Source organism: Gorilla gorilla, chromosome 14, assembly GCF_029281585.2.
Source record: "Gorilla gorilla gorilla isolate KB3781 chromosome 14, NHGRI_mGorGor1-v2.1_pri, whole genome shotgun sequence".
NCBI lineage: Eukaryota > Metazoa > Chordata > Mammalia > Primates > Hominidae > Gorilla > Gorilla gorilla.
Window position 1 is genome coordinate 38,605,321 of NC_073238.2, and position 16,494 is coordinate 38,621,814.

General features: G+C 45.7%; 1 protein-coding gene across 5 annotated transcripts in view; it reads left to right on the forward strand.

The window, feature by feature from the left end:
- Positions 1 to 16,309, forward strand: part of SPATA13 (spermatogenesis associated 13) — a 328,681-nt gene extending 312,372 nt beyond the window's left edge. For all 5 annotated transcript variants that reach the window (XM_055359682.2, XM_063697196.1, XM_055359683.2 and 2 more), the window contains 5 exons: positions 246 to 478; positions 3,989 to 4,118; positions 6,622 to 6,994; positions 9,662 to 9,736; positions 11,845 to 16,309. In XM_055359682.2, coding sequence (XP_055215657.2) covers positions 246 to 478; positions 3,989 to 4,118; positions 6,622 to 6,994; positions 9,662 to 9,736; positions 11,845 to 12,020 — 987 coding nt within the window. In that variant the 3' untranslated portion in view covers positions 12,021 to 16,309. The remainder of the gene's footprint in view (positions 1 to 245; positions 479 to 3,988; positions 4,119 to 6,621; positions 6,995 to 9,661; positions 9,737 to 11,844) is intronic.
- The last annotated feature ends 185 nt before the right edge of the window (positions 16,310 to 16,494 follow it).

Here is a 16,494-nt window from a genome sequence, read left to right on the forward strand (position 1 = left end):
CAGGGCAGCCTCATCCCCAACCCCCTCAGGAGCCTGCTGAAGCACCCCTTCTCGCCGGCCAGATAACGCTTGGGGAAACCATGGCAGGGCAGCTTGGGTGCCAGCGGATTTCATGCCCTGTCCTTGCAGTAGTCCATCTTCCTCCTTTCTAGGAGTGTCCCTTAGAGAGGGCTGGGATGATGCCTGTCTTTGTCATGTCCCAGAGGCACCCCAGAAGCTGACAAAGCTGTACTTTTCCTTCCCAGCAAGAGGGCTTTGCCATCTATTCCGAGTACTGCAACAACCACCCGGGCGCCTGCCTGGAGCTCGCCAACCTCATGAAGCAGGGCAAGTACAGACATTTCTTTGAAGCCTGCCGCCTGCTGCAGCAGATGATTGACATCGCCATCGACGGGTTCCTGCTCACACCAGTGCAGAAGATCTGCAAATACCCGCTGCAGCTGGCCGAGCTGCTCAAGTATACCACACAGGAACACGGGTGAGGGGCATGGGTAAGGGGCACAGGTGAGAGCACTGCTGCCATTACCTGTAGGCAGCTCTTAACTCCAGGCAGTGATAGGTGGGCTTCAGTGTCAGCCTTAACACTTTGGGAGCTCCATGGGAGAAGTTTTCAGGTTGTTTAGAATGTGTGCAATCAACTATTGAAATAGAGTGATTGAAGAGCCTCCAGAATTATCCAGTCCTAGGGCTATGAAGACACAAGGGTCATTCGTGAGCTGTGCCACGAGTGCATGGCGGCTTTTGTTGTATTGTTATGTTGCTTACCTGTATTTTATAGACATGTCTTTGAGTACTCAGTAGTTAGTAAAGACGGTTTCTGAGGGAAACAGACCAGTGTGAATGGAAAGCCATAACTCTCGTTCTCTCCTGTACCCTTGAGGTTGACGTACAGCAGCTCGGCTCAGAGCAGGATTCTTTATGGCAGAAACATTACTTACTAGTGGCTTACCTAAAGTTACTTGTTGTTAAGCAGTCTCTATTTAGCAACCCCTTCTCTATTTAGAAGGGGTGAGGGCACACACAAGCTTGAACTGTAAAAGGGTGTGGATTGTCAGGGGTGCAAACCCATATGGGGCGGCTGAGAAGACCAGGGCACTGGGCACCTGCTGGGCCCTGAGCCGTTCCCTACCCACCGGGGTGCCGACTCTCTGGTCTTCTCCCTGTTCCCTCCTGCTGGGAGCACAGGGCTTCCTTCCATGCTTACCTGAATGCTGCATCTCCCTTCGAGCTTCCTTGGTGCCTGACTAAGCTCTTCTTGTTACTCACACTTCTGTTGTTTGAGTCTCAGCTTCTCCTGAACAACAAGCAACAAAATACACACTCTCTCTGTCTTTATTATCTGCCTTGGTTGTTTCTGGATTCTTCTCACGCCCTTGTTCCCTAGCCATATGATCGCTTCTGGGGGAGCCAAAAGTTACCCTTTGTTTCCTTAATAGCCAAGCATCATTTCGTGCATGCACAGAAGCCTTTGTGTGGTTATACATTAGGCATGTCACCCATTCAGCATTGGAATGTGCATGCCCATTTTCCATGCCATGGGAAAATGTCATCACAGCACAGCCCAGCTGTTGGGTACCTCAAGGTAGCAGTGCTTGGCTAATTCTGAGTTCTCACCTGGCCAGCAGGGACAGGATAGTCATAGGGCAACTGCTATGTGCCAGGCTCCAAGCCAGGCTACCCAGGGGCGCAAGGGTCTAGGCTACAGCTGACTCTTTTAGATGAGAATCGAAACAGGGTCCATGCCCCTGACACAAAGTCTTTAACTGCACCTGCAGCTCTGGAGAGGGTCATCTCAAAGGGTCCTAATGAGAAGAGGAAGAGGGAAGGGATTGTACCAGGAGGAAATTTCTATGGCAAACCACAACAGTTCTGGGTTTCAGCAGCTAAATATCTTCCTGCAGGGAGTGGAGAGTGAATCATTATTTTGTCCTCTCTGCCCCTGAACTCCTGTGGAGAGACAGACTTAAAAAAGGAAACTTCTGGCCGGGCGCCATGGCTCACGTCTGTAATCCCACCACTTTTGGGAGGCCGAAGCAGGTGGATCACATGAGGTCAGGAGTTTGAGACCAGCCTGGCCAACATGGTGAAATCCCATCTCTACTAAAATGCAAAAATTAGCTGGGCATGGTGGCGGGCACCTGTAATCCTAGCTAATTGGGAGGCTGAGGCACGAAAATCGCTTGAACCCAGGAGGCGGAGGTTGCGATGAGCCGAGATCGCACCATTGCACTCCAGCCTGGGTGACAGAGTGAGACTTTGTCTCAAAAAAAAAAAAGGCGGGAGTGTGGGGAGAGCCTTCTTACAATTAGATTGGAAAGTAAAGAATAAGAGCAGGTCACTGAACAATAGACACTAGATATGGGTGTTAGCTAAAGAGTTAGGACTAAAGGAATTAGAAAAAGGAGTTCATTGAAATAGATAAAAGAAGAGAGAGCTATATATTTTTTTCTTTTTCTGATGGAGAAATCAGAAAAGTTCAGTGGAAAAAAAAAACAGGGAAGTCAAGAGAGCCACAAAATTGAAGAAAAAAAATTATAGTTGTAAATACCTTCTACAGATTTTCAAAGACATTTTTAAGAAAATGTCCTGATGGCATGATGAGGAGTCAGAGCCAAAGACAATTAATAAGAAAATTAAGAAGCAAAGACTTCTTGAAAGACGTGGGCAGGCAGCTTAGTACATTCCGAGATGGGAAAGCTGGGTCCAGAAGTCCACACCTCACTCTTCAGTAGTTGATTTTCTTCCTTTAAGGGCATTTTTCACCAAGAGCACTTGCAGATTTTGGTTTTTTCAAAATAAAAATTAGTTGACATGACAGAAAGTCCATTTCCTTGTCTTAAGTAAAACAAAGCAAAAATTCTTTTAAAAAAACCATTACAATTTAGTTTTGTCCAGAAAAACTTATTTTGCGACCCTTTGTTCATTTCTGGAGGCCTCTTTGGGGGCTCTGTGCCCATTATTTTGGCAGCCCCTGGTGTCATTCTTGCTCCTGCTCTCTGCCCCACTTCTGAGTGTGAATGGGCGTCTCTGAAGACAGCAGGGTCTGCTTGGTGGGCAGTGTCTGGGGACTTCACAGGAGCTGGGATGAATTGTGTTTGGTAAATAGACAATAGAATCTGCTTTCAAGGCTTTCCCATGGCTGCTCAGGAGGATTCTAATTCATTCCAGCTGTGATGGAGTGGCCCTGTCTGTGCTGTAAGTTGCCACGGGAAAGCGGAAAATATAGCTCATTAGCTGGATGGTTGGTCTCCGTGGCCCCGCATTATTAACGCTGAGCAAAACCTGAATGGGAAGCTTGCAGATACTGGACATGCTCTGTGCTAGCCTGTGTGTAGATTAAAACTGTAGTTTCTGCTTTTCCGGTGCCTACAGTTTTAGTGGGCTTGGGAGCGGGGACCTCCTGGGGAGAACATTTTAGCTTGACATGACTGTGGTGGACGGAAAGCACCAGAAAGGAAGATCTGTTGGTGAGGCAAATGCCATACTGGCATTTCCGTAACTCACCACTTCAGGTGCCTGTCCTCTCCTGTCCTTTCCCGAACAGCATAAAAGATGAAGACTCAGAGCAAATAGTCACTCTTGAAAATGGTTACTGATTTTTAAAGTACTTTATATAGCAAGAGTGGTTATATGAGAATCAGAGCCATAATAAAGACTGTTCTTTCTGTATTAATGAATGTCACCCATTGTCACCGTGACTAAAACTTATTTATTTGTGGCATTTAGTGTCATTCATTGTAATTTCTGGGAAATGAGTGAAAACATTTTTATTCCAAAGAATTCTGAATTGCACTGGGTCAGCTCCCTTAATCTATGCAGACTGTAGTCTATTCACAAGGGAACAAGAAAAAGGGAAACAGCGGCTATGACGTAAATGTCACTTTGTCTAGAGCATTCATATACGAAGAAGCGCCCCAGTGGATTATTTTGCCAGTCCTCATTTGTAAGGTGCATGTTATGTGATTAAAATTAACTTCCCATCTTGCAGTGATTACAGCAACATAAAGGCAGCATATGAGGCCATGAAGAATGTGGCATGTCTGATCAACGAGCGCAAGCGCAAGCTGGAGAGCATCGACAAGATAGCTCGCTGGCAGGTGTCCATCGTGGGCTGGGAGGTAAGTGGGAAGCACCCCGCATGATCCCATGCCACTCGCCCCTCCCGCACCTTTGATCTGGTGCAGATGCACTTTAATATCCTGTGGTCAATATCTTATATTCTTGGCTTTAATGGTATATATACCATTAATGGTAAATGTATTTCGAGGCATATTGTTGAGTTTAACAGTCGACTACTTTATACCCCACCCCCATAAGAAATAAAATCTGAAGAGTATCTGCAGTTAATTTATTGCTGAGCCTCTCTCTCTCCTCGTAGAGGGAGTACCGTGGGAACAGTAGAGGGCATTTCAGTTGCAGCCACATAACATAGTAGTAGAAGTATGGGGGACTCTGGAGTCCCTGCCCACATGTGAATCCTGTATGATCTGGCCAAGATTAATTTTTTTATCTTATAAATTGGGGAGGAAAATATTACCTACCTCATAGGCTACCGTGAGCATTTTATAAAACAGTACAGGCCAGGCACAGTGGCTCACACTTGTAATCCCAGCACTTTGGGAGGCCAAAGTGTGAGAATTGCTTGAGCCCAGGAGTTTGAGACTAGCCTGGGCAACATGGCAAGACCCCATCTCTACAAAAAGTAAGAAAAATCAGCCAGGCATGGTGGCATACACATGTATTCCTGGCTACTCGGGAGGCTGAGTTGAAAGGATCACTTGAGCCTAGGAGGTTGAGGCTGCAGTGAGCCATGATCGTGCCACTGCACTCTAGTCTGGGTGACAGAGCAAGACTCTGTCTCAAAAAAAAAAAAAAAAAAAAAAAAAAAAAAGGAAAGACTACAAATACAATGCCTGTAATAATGGTCCAACAAATTCTCTCTCTCTTTCTCTCTCTGTATTCATAAAAACAGTGACAATAGTTAGCACCTGTGTGTGTTTACCACATGTCTGAATGGCACTGATCTGAGCCATTTGTACATATATGAATTCATTTAATCCTCTACACCATCCTATGAAGTAAGCACTATTATTATACCCATTTAACAGATGGGAAAACTGAAGCACAGAAAGGTTAAATAACTTGCCCAAGACGACACAGCTCAAAAGTAGCAGAGCTGGATTCAAACCCAAGCAGGCACCCTGGCTTCAGAGTCCGTGCTGGTGATCATTGTGCTCTACTGCCATTAAATTAAGAACAACAAGCAGATGCCATTCAGATTGTTTTTAACCAAGCTACGTTGATTTTACATCTATTAATTGGTCAGAACTCACTCTCCCAGAGGACTGAGAAAGTTTGGAGCAAGAAGTTAGGTTTTTAACTGAAATAGGCTATAAGTGGTGAAACTTGGAGAGAAACACGTACATTTCAAGGGCCTTATAGACTTCTGGAGTTTGGGCAGGATCTCAGAGAACACTGAGTCCAACTCTTTTATTTCGTCAGTGAAGAATCTAGGGCACGGAATTGCTCTGAGCAAGTAAATAGAAGAACTATTTTGGAGTCAGGCTCTTTTGCCTCCAAAAAATATTGTGTATGACTGGGATTAAGGGAGAATCAAATCTTATTTAACAAAGGCCATTGTCAGACCAAATACCATAAAGTAACATTGGATTAGATTCAACCTAAATATAATAAAAGTGTGTTTTTCTTTTTGATTTTGGACGCTGACATTTAGGGGATAATTTGTCAGAAGTTAATTTCTTGCTGACAATTTATCGTCTGGCCTTTTGTTTCTATGACCCTGAACAAGTTGCAATTCCAGGGAGCTGCCATATACTCAACACAAATAATGTCAGGTCCATAATCACGATACTGTGTCCCCTGCATGAATGCTTTCTTACATATAAGCCTGCGTGCTCTCAGTCTTGGAGGCTCCGTTTGGGTCAGCTGCTGTTTCAGATCTTGACTGGGTTCCATTAATTCAGCATGCCTCTTATCAGAGGCTTCAGGCTAGGAAGACCCCTCAGCTAACACAGAGGCACTGTCACATTTTTCTAGTAAGCAGGAAAAAAAAAGAAAAGGAAGAAATTTCAGGCACCAGGAGACCAATAAATCCAGGTTTATTACAAATAAGCTTTGAGGCCCTGCCCACCTGTGAATGGGGACAGGTGGTAGGCAGCCTCAGGTACCTAGAAAGTCTGAGAAAGATTCTGTGTTAGGAGTCTCTTCCATATCTTAACACCTGAAGGAATCCAAATTGGGAGTTTGTTTGTTTGTTTTTTTTGTTGCTGTTTGTTTGTTGTTGTTGTTGTTTAGAGAGAAGGGTCTTGCTCTGCCCCTCAGGCTGGAGTGTACTGGCGTGATCACCATTCACTACAGCCTCAAACTCCTGGGCTCAGGGGATCCTCCCGCCTCAGCCTCCTAAGTAGCTAGGACTACAGGTGTGTGCCACCATGCCTGGCTAATTTTTAAAATTTTATGTGGAGATGGGGTCTTGCTATGTTGCCCAGGCTGGTCTCAAACTCTTGGCCTCAACGATCCTCCCACCTTGGCTTCTTAAGTAGCTAGGACTACAGCTATGGTAGAATTGGAAGGTCTTAAGATGTGTTTTCATCCTTCCAGGGACTGGATATCTTAGATCGAAGCTCAGAATTGATTCATTCTGGGGAGCTGACCAAAATCACTAAGCAAGGCAAAAGCCAGCAGCGGACGTTCTTCCTGTTTGACCACCAGCTGGTGTCCTGCAAGAAGGACCTGCTGCGCAGGGACATGCTGTACTACAAGGGCCGGCTGGACATGGATGAGATGGAGCTTGTGGACCTGGGGGATGGGCGCGACAAGGACTGCAACCTCAGCGTGAAAAATGCTTTCAAGCTCGTCAGTAGGACCACGGAAGAGGTTTATTTGTTTTGTGCCAAAAAACAAGAAGACAAGGCAAGGTGGCTGCAGGCCTGTGCAGATGAAAGGAGGCGGGTGCAAGAGGACAAGGAGATGGGTGAGCAGCCCTTGGCCCTGCAGGCACCTTTGCCTCTGCTTGCTGTAATAGCTTCATTCTCCACTCCCATGGGCCTGCTCTGCCCAGCCTTCTCCCTCAGAGCTGAATCCCACCATGGGGAAAGGACAAGGGATCTGCAAACCCTAAATACTTCTGAATGTACTTACAAGACAGACCATGTCAGATGTAGTTACTACCAGCAACATTTATTCAGTATTTACCTTGTGCCAGACATTCTGTGGCCCATTTATAGAGATTGTCTCATTGAATCTCTATGAAGTGGTTGCTGTTATTATACCCAATTTACAGATGAGAAAATTGAGGCTTATGGAACTGGCCTACTCTTGCACTGTGGCCACATAACATTTAAATCCAGCACTTTGGATGCCACATGCAGGGTATGAAGAATAAATAATAAAACCAGTTCAGTGTGACCCCAGAGATGGAACCCCACTAAGGTGACCATCACCCAGGCTATCAGAAGTATCACGTGATTCTGGAGGCCTCCCCTTTGGCTGTGCCTGTGCAATACCTTCAGTGTGCCTCACTGCCACAGTTGATCCACACCCAGCAGCCTGCCCTCATGCTTCCCATCTCTCCCTATGAAACTCAGGATGCCGCATCGTCCATTGCAGTTAAGGCGATGGTCCTTCACACCCAGTGTTACATTTGTACTTCTTTGGTTTGTCTTCCCAGCTTCTGCTAACCTGGAGGTGCAGTGTGGCCCCTGAGACTGAAGCTGCCATGCCTGGCATTAATGATGGCAGCACCCACAGTCTCTCAGCCTCTATTTCATTGCCTCCCAAGCTCTTTAGGGTTTTGAGCACAATCTGTTGAATGGAAGTCAGGGAGCCACAGTGAAGGATATTCATCTCTGCAGCCCAAGTGAGCCCAGCCCTCAAAAGTCATGGTCCAGGACGGAGGGGAGCCAGCATACGCCCCTCCCCATCCTTGCCCACTGCCATGAGGACAGCAGGACCAAAAACCAGGAGGTGCTTTTTCTGTCCTCCCCAGCCACTGGCTCTAAGCTTGGCTACAGAATTTGGTCTCACCCACAGGAGGTTTTGTGAGATTCTGCAGTAGAGTTGGAGGGATTTACAAGTTGGTCAGGCTAAAACGGAAGCAGGGATTGACTTGGAAACACTCAATGGGTAGACATTGGCCTGGACTTGGGCCACTCCAAGATACAGAGCTCCCCACATCACAGGCAGCCCCTTACACCAAGTGTCAGGCTGTCCTTTACACTAAGAGGAAATCTGATTCCCAGCAACAGCCACAGATTATTGGTGCAGACTCTGGGGCCCCATTGGAATAGGGCTAATCACTCTCGTGCCCAGAATTCATTTGAAGATGACAGTTACTAAAATGCAAAATGACAGAGCCACAAAATCTTAGTTTTACTCGTCATATGACGTTGTCTAGTGCAGGCCCTGAAGTCATCTGTAAGTCAGAGTGTTTGGATTCCCGAAGACGGCACTATTTAGTGGGGGCATCCTATGTGCTTTCAACAGTGTCTCTCAATAGAAAGGAAAGGAGGGGCCTGATGTGGTGCCCTTTGCCGTGTAATGCTCCCCATGGCCAGTGCTCAGAGACGCAAGTGCATGACTGAGGCACTCCTGAGCCAGTAAGTCTGTGAACTGGCACGTGTGGGATAAAACTGGATGCATTCCTTGCCTTGAATATTTTGGCAGCCCTCGTACTTGATGCATGTGTGTGGGTAGATGCTTCAGGTAGCAGATCAGAGAGAATGGACACGGAGGGCCTTGGAGGCAGGGACAGCCTAGTGGCCAGCGTACAGAGCCTGAGCCTGACGTCAGGACAGTCTGGGACAGATGTTGGGCATGTGAAGGAATCAGGGCCAGGGGAGCAGAGTGGGCAGAGGTAGAGAGGGAGCCTCGGGAGCAAGCCAGGCAGTGCAAGTTAGCAGACACAGGGCCTGGGTCAGCTCTGCCAAGCTGGAGCAAGTACCTGCCTACAGGAGGAAGGCTTCCCGCGGGAGAAGGCAGGGCCCCAGCACCCAGCCCTGGCCATTCAGCTCTGTCCTTCCTTCTCCTTCCCCAGACCCTGCGAAGCCAAGGGTTGCCTCATCTTGTCTTTCCAGTGACTCTTGTTTCACCCAGTTCACACACTGCACACGTACACTTTCACTGTGCTACTGGACTTTACAGTGAGGGAATGCTCAGGGCACACACTATGCACAGCTGGGGTACAGAATCCGCTACCTGCTACTCACGTGGTACCTTTGTTCAGGGTGGAACTGCTAACGTGCAAAGCTCTCATAGCGTATGGGTGAACACGCCCTGGGACCCTTTGCTCTGTCCTCTCCTTCTGGGGCCTCATCCTTTAGGTTATAATTGGGATGACCCTGTGTGAATATTTGCCTGGGAGCGTCGAGCTTCACACAGACATTCTGCATTCTCATGAGCACCACCCCATTTCACTCTCCAAACTGTCCGGGTTTGCAGGACAATCACATGGCCACCTTGGCGATAATCCTTGTGACTTCCCCTTTTCTGATCTTCACCCTGTCCGGGTTCTTTGAGGATTAAGGTTCTCTGTCTCAGGTTGTGGTGATAACCTCAATGCTGATATGGGCTGTGATACAAGTTTTGTTCTGAAACATGTCCACGTGTTCTGAATATATATCACATTTATTTCTAAATGCAGGAATGGAAATTTCAGAAAACCAGAAGAAACTTGCCATGTTAAATGCTCAAAAGGCAGGACATGGAAAGTCAAAAGGTAAGTTATGGAGAAGGCTTTGTCCCCTTAATGCTTATCAGTATTCTCCTGAAAATGGGAGCATACCTCAAGTTGTCAGCCTGTGACCAGCTTGGAGCAAGGAGAACAGTAGAAGTTAGAACTCAAGGGCAGGTCCAGAACAGGGGCCAGGTGAAGGTGGCCTGTGTTTGGTTTTGAATGTGCGTCAGTGTTTGCTTCCATTGGAATGTGGGCGTAGGAAACCTTCAGAGGGGCTGCTGGAGGGTGGTGGACCTCCTTGCCTGCCTGGGGCCCCTCTGCTCCCCTCCCCCAAGTGCTGATGGTGTTAGCCACCAGGTCACGCACATCCCCAGTCTGAGGCAAACCAAGGACTCTTGCATCTTTTGGGCATGAGAGGACAAAATCTCAAACCCCAAACTGCTTGTCAGCTGTAGGCTGGATATAGTCTAGTTTAAGTAAGAAAAAGATGTAAAGGTTCGGTACATCAGGCAAGGAGTTAGACAAAAAAAGACACATGAGCTGATTTAGGGCGGTGATTCCCTAATCTCCATGCACATTAGAATTCCCCGGGGAAGCTGTTCAAAAATGCTGATGCCCAGGCCGCATACCCAGGGGCTCTGATGCACTAAGATTTGTCCACACAAATCTGGCCCAACAGGATGCGGATATTCTGGCCCAACAGGAATTCAGTAATAAGGATTTTTCCCCAAAAAATATGCACTGTATTCTTAGAAACTTTATTCCAGTCATCTTTCTACTTTAAAAGGCATTTACCCCATGAAATGTATCTCTTTTGGTATTTTCCTGACTGCAAATGCAAAAACAAGGACCAACGAATCCCAGGACTGCAATAGACCGCTGACCTTTAGTCAGTGAAGAACTGATTCCCCAAACCACACTTAACACTCCCCTGCTTTCTCCATGCAAATGCAGAATTGCTTTTCCCCACTAAGTTACAAATATCTTTAAGGCAGAAAAACCCATGTTATTAATTTTTTTTAAATCTCCACTTCTAATGTCAGATGACTAGTAAATCAATTTGTTAGAATACATTGTTTTCTGTCCATATCTTCTGCGAGTCACTCGCCCAGCAGCCAGGCTTCTCAAGAACAGAAGGACTGCTGACGTTCACAGGTGGCCACCGGGTGGGACGCTGTGCCTGGGTTATCTGATTTCTTCCTTCCTGCCACCTCGGGAGATAGGGAGAGCCTTCTGGCAGGCCAGGGGCAGGGACGGGTTCTGAACCAAGGCCTTCCTGCTTTCAGGGCCCACCCTCTTCGTGGCATGCTGACTTACACAGTTACGTTTTGATCTAATCGCTAATTTTAATAAACCTTCTAGATTACCTCTGCACAGATTAAAAATACCTATGCAGGTGAAGTTTTGATTAGAGTGATTAGATATTGAGGGCACAGTTCTAAGCACTTTACTTCTATTAATTCATTTAATTCTCATAGCAACCCCATAGGTACTGTAATCCCCGTTTTAGGGATTGGGGAACCAAGGCGTAGAGAAATCATATAATTTCCCCAGTAATCCCAGCTGATAAATGGCACAGAAGAATTTGGGCCAAGGCAGCATGAGCTCTAGACTTCCATTTAGAGCATTTTATTGCTACTCACCTTGACTGTCAGTCTGGCTCAGATTCTGCCACTTCCCGCCGCATGTCCTGGCATTCAGTTTCTTTCCCTGTCAAGTTGTTGTCATAATACCCTCCTTGGAGGCTTTTTGGGAGAGTTCAGTGAGAGAGACTGTGTCACGCTCCACACAGAATACCTGAACATAACAAGTGTAGCTACTGGAGCTTCTTTTTGGTTAATGTGAATTAAGAATTAGCTCTCTACAAAAAAATACAAAAATTAGCTGGGCGTGGTGGCACACACCTGTAGGTCCAGCTACTTAGGAGGCTGAGGTGGGAGGATCGCTTGAGCCTGGGAGGTCGAGATTGCAGTGATCCAAGATCACACCACTGCACTCCAGCCTGGGTGACAGTAAGACCCTGTCTCAAAAAAAAAAAAAAAAAAAAAGAATTAGCTGAGAACTTGGAGTCTCAGCATTTTTATTTTTTTCCTTTCTGGTTAACAAGTGACCCTCAGTCCCTGTTCCATCTCTCTCCCCTCCTGAGTCAGGCTACAACAGGTGCCCCGTGGCCCCACTGCACCAGGGCCTGCACCCCATCCACCAGCGCCACATCACTATGCCCACAAGCGTCCCCCAGCAGCAGGTCTTTGGCCTGGCGGAACCCAAGAGGAAGTCCTCGCTCTTCTGGCACACCTTCAACAGGCTCACCCCCTTCCGGAAATGAAAACAGGAGGCTGTGCATCCATGGAGCTGGGTGTCAAGAGAAGAACTGTCTTTGTTTCTTGTGTGCTTCAATCCAGGGAAAGTTTCTTGGACCCAGTGATAAAAACTTCCTTTTAGGGATCAATGAAGGAAAGAAGGTCTTGGAATCACCTTCAGTCTTTGGAGACCCAGCTGCCTTTGTGGAAGGGAGGAGACGGTCATGACACAAAGCTTTATCCCACACAGAAACACCCGTGACCCGCTATGAGATGGCCCAGATGTGGGACCCAGTACCATGCTCTAAAGCGAGTGATTAGGCAGCAGCTGAAGCCACCCCTGCTGATGATGAGCAAGTGCCTGCTGCAGGTCCAAACACAGCATCCAGGGCTTTGCAGTTCCTAAGGAGTGATGAGGTTAGGGGATCACTTCTGCATTTGATTTTCAAGGATGCCGTCAAGACAGGGTTGACACAATGCCGCACGTGTCTGGTCACACTTAGAAATTGAGCTCTTACTCTCTTCTGTAATACTGGGGGACCTACAGCTGCCATGGAGCTGACCACGGTGTTCCCTGGCATCGTCTGTGTCCACACAGATGCTAACTGGTAGTGCAAACGTCATCCTGCAAGGTGCCGCTTCCTGCAAGCAAAGTGGAGAGAAACAAGATGCATCTGTCACCTTCATCAGGGTCCTCAGTGCAGAGCAACTTATGCATCCTCAAGAATCCACTGCTTTTCAGGCAAGGAGGGAGAAATCCTGCTGCACACTGGCTTTGTCCCGGAGTCGGATTCCCTCCTGCCTGCACGCCTTGAGTAACTCCGAGCAGAAATCACATCTTGCCCACATGCTGTAACCTAAGAAACTGCTATGCAAGGCTGGGTGCTGTGGCTCATGCCTGTAATCCCAGCACTTTGGGAGGCCAAGGCAGGTGGATCACCTGAGGTCAGGAGTTCGAGACAAGCCTGGCCAACATGGCAAAGCCCAGTCTCTGCTAATAATACAAAAATTAGCTGGGCATGGTGGCGCATGCCTGTAATCCCAGCTACTGGGAAGGCTGAGGTAGGAGAATCTTTTGAACCTGGGAAGCGGAGGTTGCAGTGAGCTGAGATCGCACCACTGCACTCCAGCCTGGGAGATACAGCGAGACTGTCTCCAAAAACAAAAACAAAAAACATTCAAACAACTGTTTGCAATATAAAAAGCTCATTTACTCTAATATTTATGATACAGTGAATATGAAAATGCACTGGTCAGAAGGCACTCTCAAAGAGCCGCACTGCTCCTGACATCGTCCTTAGCAATGAAATCACACAGACAGGCAAAGCAGTCCTGCTTCTTGGAAATCAGAAGCTGCGTTTATCACATATAAAGCCAAACAGGGCATAACCATGTCACGTGAGCATGTCATCAGGCTTCTGAGGACTTGTTCTTTATAAAAAAGACCTTCACAAAATATCTTGGCTTAGAGATAGCAGTCTTTATTAACAAAGGCCACATAGGCTGACACCTGCAGATAATCATCTCCTTTTCTTTGTCTATGTTGTACATTTTCATGATATAACTTTTAACTATGTCTAGAGAAGGCAGGCTCTGCAAGAGAGATGCCCTTTTAACCCGCTCAGTGCCCTGGACAGGAGATACTGTGTTAAACTGTTAATGGATATCTATATGAGAAGCTCATTTTTGTATGCGATCCCTGCAGTTTTTTTTTTCTAACAGGCCCATGTTTGAGAATAAACAAGTCTGTGATGTCAGAGACAAAGGTGTATTCTTCAGTCTGCAGGTGTGTGGCACCTCCCTTCTCCCCTGCAGCCCCCCACATCCAGAGCCGTTCCTGAGGGTGACAGCATGCATCAAGAAAACATAACCTTGGTCCTCAGGTGGACCCTTGGAACATTCTGTGACGCCTGATGTCCATTCTGAGCCACCTTGGCACGCGTGCTTACAGGCAGCATTGCTAAGGGTTCAGGTGCCCCATGGCTGACAGCCCCTGAGTTGCTTCTGTGGACCATCATGCCGCTCGGCACGTCCTGAGACGGAAGTTGCTGCAGGAAGGAGCTTCTGGAGAGGTCCTGTGGCGTGTGGGGGTGTGTGTGTGTATGTTTCCTTCTTGAACAGACATTCCAACTTTAGATGTGTTTATAGAACTGACCTTTTTACTAACAAAATACAATGATATATTTTGGAAACTACTTAATATGCTTTTCCTGCACACCTTAGCAATAACTGTAGGGGTCTCTGCTAGAGTTGTTTGTATGTACAGCAATTTTGAACAAATTGTTTTAAATGTAATATAAGAGAATTAGTTTAAGGAAGTAAAGAGAATCATTTGCTTGTGTTACATTTTCAGTGAGGATTCAGTTTAAGAGTCATTCTTAGGACTTCCATTTCCTAATATTTATTCATGGGTAATGAAGAAATGGTTTGCATTTTGTGGCCAGTCCTAATTTATTTTCCAGCTGAGCCCTAACTTCCGGCTCCCACCTACCTCCACGGACTTCCTAACAGAGACTTATGAATACCAGGACGTGTTTTTGTTAAGTCAGGTTCAATTCATTGCCCCTGTCAGTTTTATACAGTGTGAGGGTCACTCGATTAAAGATCTCTCCTGGGTGAATCCTACTTGGATGTTCAGGTGATTTTGAAAACTGCTAACATTTTTAAAAGGCTAGAACATCCTTTGACTTCTTGAAAATCTGCATGTCTGGCTTGGGTTTTATTACCACATGCCTGAGTTCTTCAAGAATGGAAGGCTCAAGTATTCTCATTTTCCATTTGCCAAACTTACTTCCTGATTTGAGTCACATGTTCCACTTGGAAAGAAAGGGAACAGAGAGCCTCCTCCATGGACAGTGTATGAATTTCATTGGGAATCTTGCTCTCTCCCACCTCTATGCCTTTCTCTCTTTTTAACCTTACATTACATAATATTATAGATGGGCCAAGAAAAGAAAAGATGACATAACATTTTGATGAATTTCACTTATTCCATTCTTCACGTTTCAGAATTGGTCGACTTTGTTAGAAGATAGTTGAAGTAGCCTTGGGTCAAAAGCAGCCTTTTCAATTGTGATCATACCTAAAACATATAAAAACCCTGCTGTAGATTAAAAGCAATTATAAAATCATAAAATTGAATGTTTGCAGAATCCTGGAGCAGTAGATTTCTTTGTCTTTGGCCTGCGGACTAGAAAGAGGGCAGCAGTAGTATGCTGGAGCTTCCCTGGGATACCAGCCACATGGTTTCTTTTCATTAGATCTGATTTTTGTTTCCCACTATAGATCTGATTTTGTAGTTGAAAACATTTCACCACCATCAAACACTATTTCTGAATATTGTGCCTTTTTATACCTAGCCTAGATGAAAACCGATGCCATTCTTATTCAGAAAATCCCCGCATCCTACATGACTGTTATCTAGACATAAAGCAAAGTGCATTTAATTCAAAATTTGGTTCACAATATAAGTATTTTGTAAAAGCCAGCTGAACCAGTATTTTATCAGGTGGAAATCTCTGCAAGCCAAATTGCTGATACTCCTTCATGCAGATCAACTTGGTGTCCCAGTCAGAATAGAACAGCATAATTACCTGGAGTTAGGGGGAGTATTTCTGCACTATTACTTGTCAGGGAGAGAAGAAACTTAGAATTGTCCCTCAAAGGAGTGTCAAGAAGTATGAATAAATGTCCTTTCACCAGCTCACAGGCCAGAAATGGAGGACCCAAGTCAACTAGGTGAAACTACTAGCAGACCCAGCTTTCCCATAATAACCTAATCTGCAAATTGTTCTATTAAAGTCTCATTGTTTTCAGGATGCAATGAAAGTGGATTTCAAAAGGCTTTGGAAAAATAAGTGGAACATGACTGATCTTGAAAAAAAAAAAAGCAAAAGCTTAAATATTTGATACAAGTTTACTTAGCTACAACATACTTTACATTGTTGCCTTTAGTTATCTCACAGGCACTGACATTTTATATTTAGAAAATACTTTTAATCTTTCTAATCTTTTTTTGTAAATATTAGTGTCCATTCTGTATGACTTGCTAACCTACTTTGCAAGGCTTTGGGCAACATTTTAGCTCATTAACTTCAAGATGATGTGTCATCTGTATAGGTCAAAGAATGGGACTTCTGAACTGAGGAATTTGCTGTTGACAGCCAAAGTATAGTGTACAAGATTGATGTAACTTGATATGTATTTTTGTTGAAGTTTTTTGTAAAAAAAAATTATTTACAATGTTATTTGAATGATTTTTTAAATGCTGTGAATCTATATTTGTTGTTTTGTATATTAAAATTCATTTGCCAAACTCGTTCTGATGATGCATTTGAGTAGCAGCCTTTAAAAGGAAGAAGTGGAGAGCTGGGTGCGGGGGCTTCTGGGATTTGTAGCTCCTCTGCTGCCCTGATGTCCCTTGACTTCTCAGTGGCAACAACTCATCCATTCAGGAGCTCCATGTAACCACTGGGTAGGCGTGGGAGAAGGGGGGCTCCG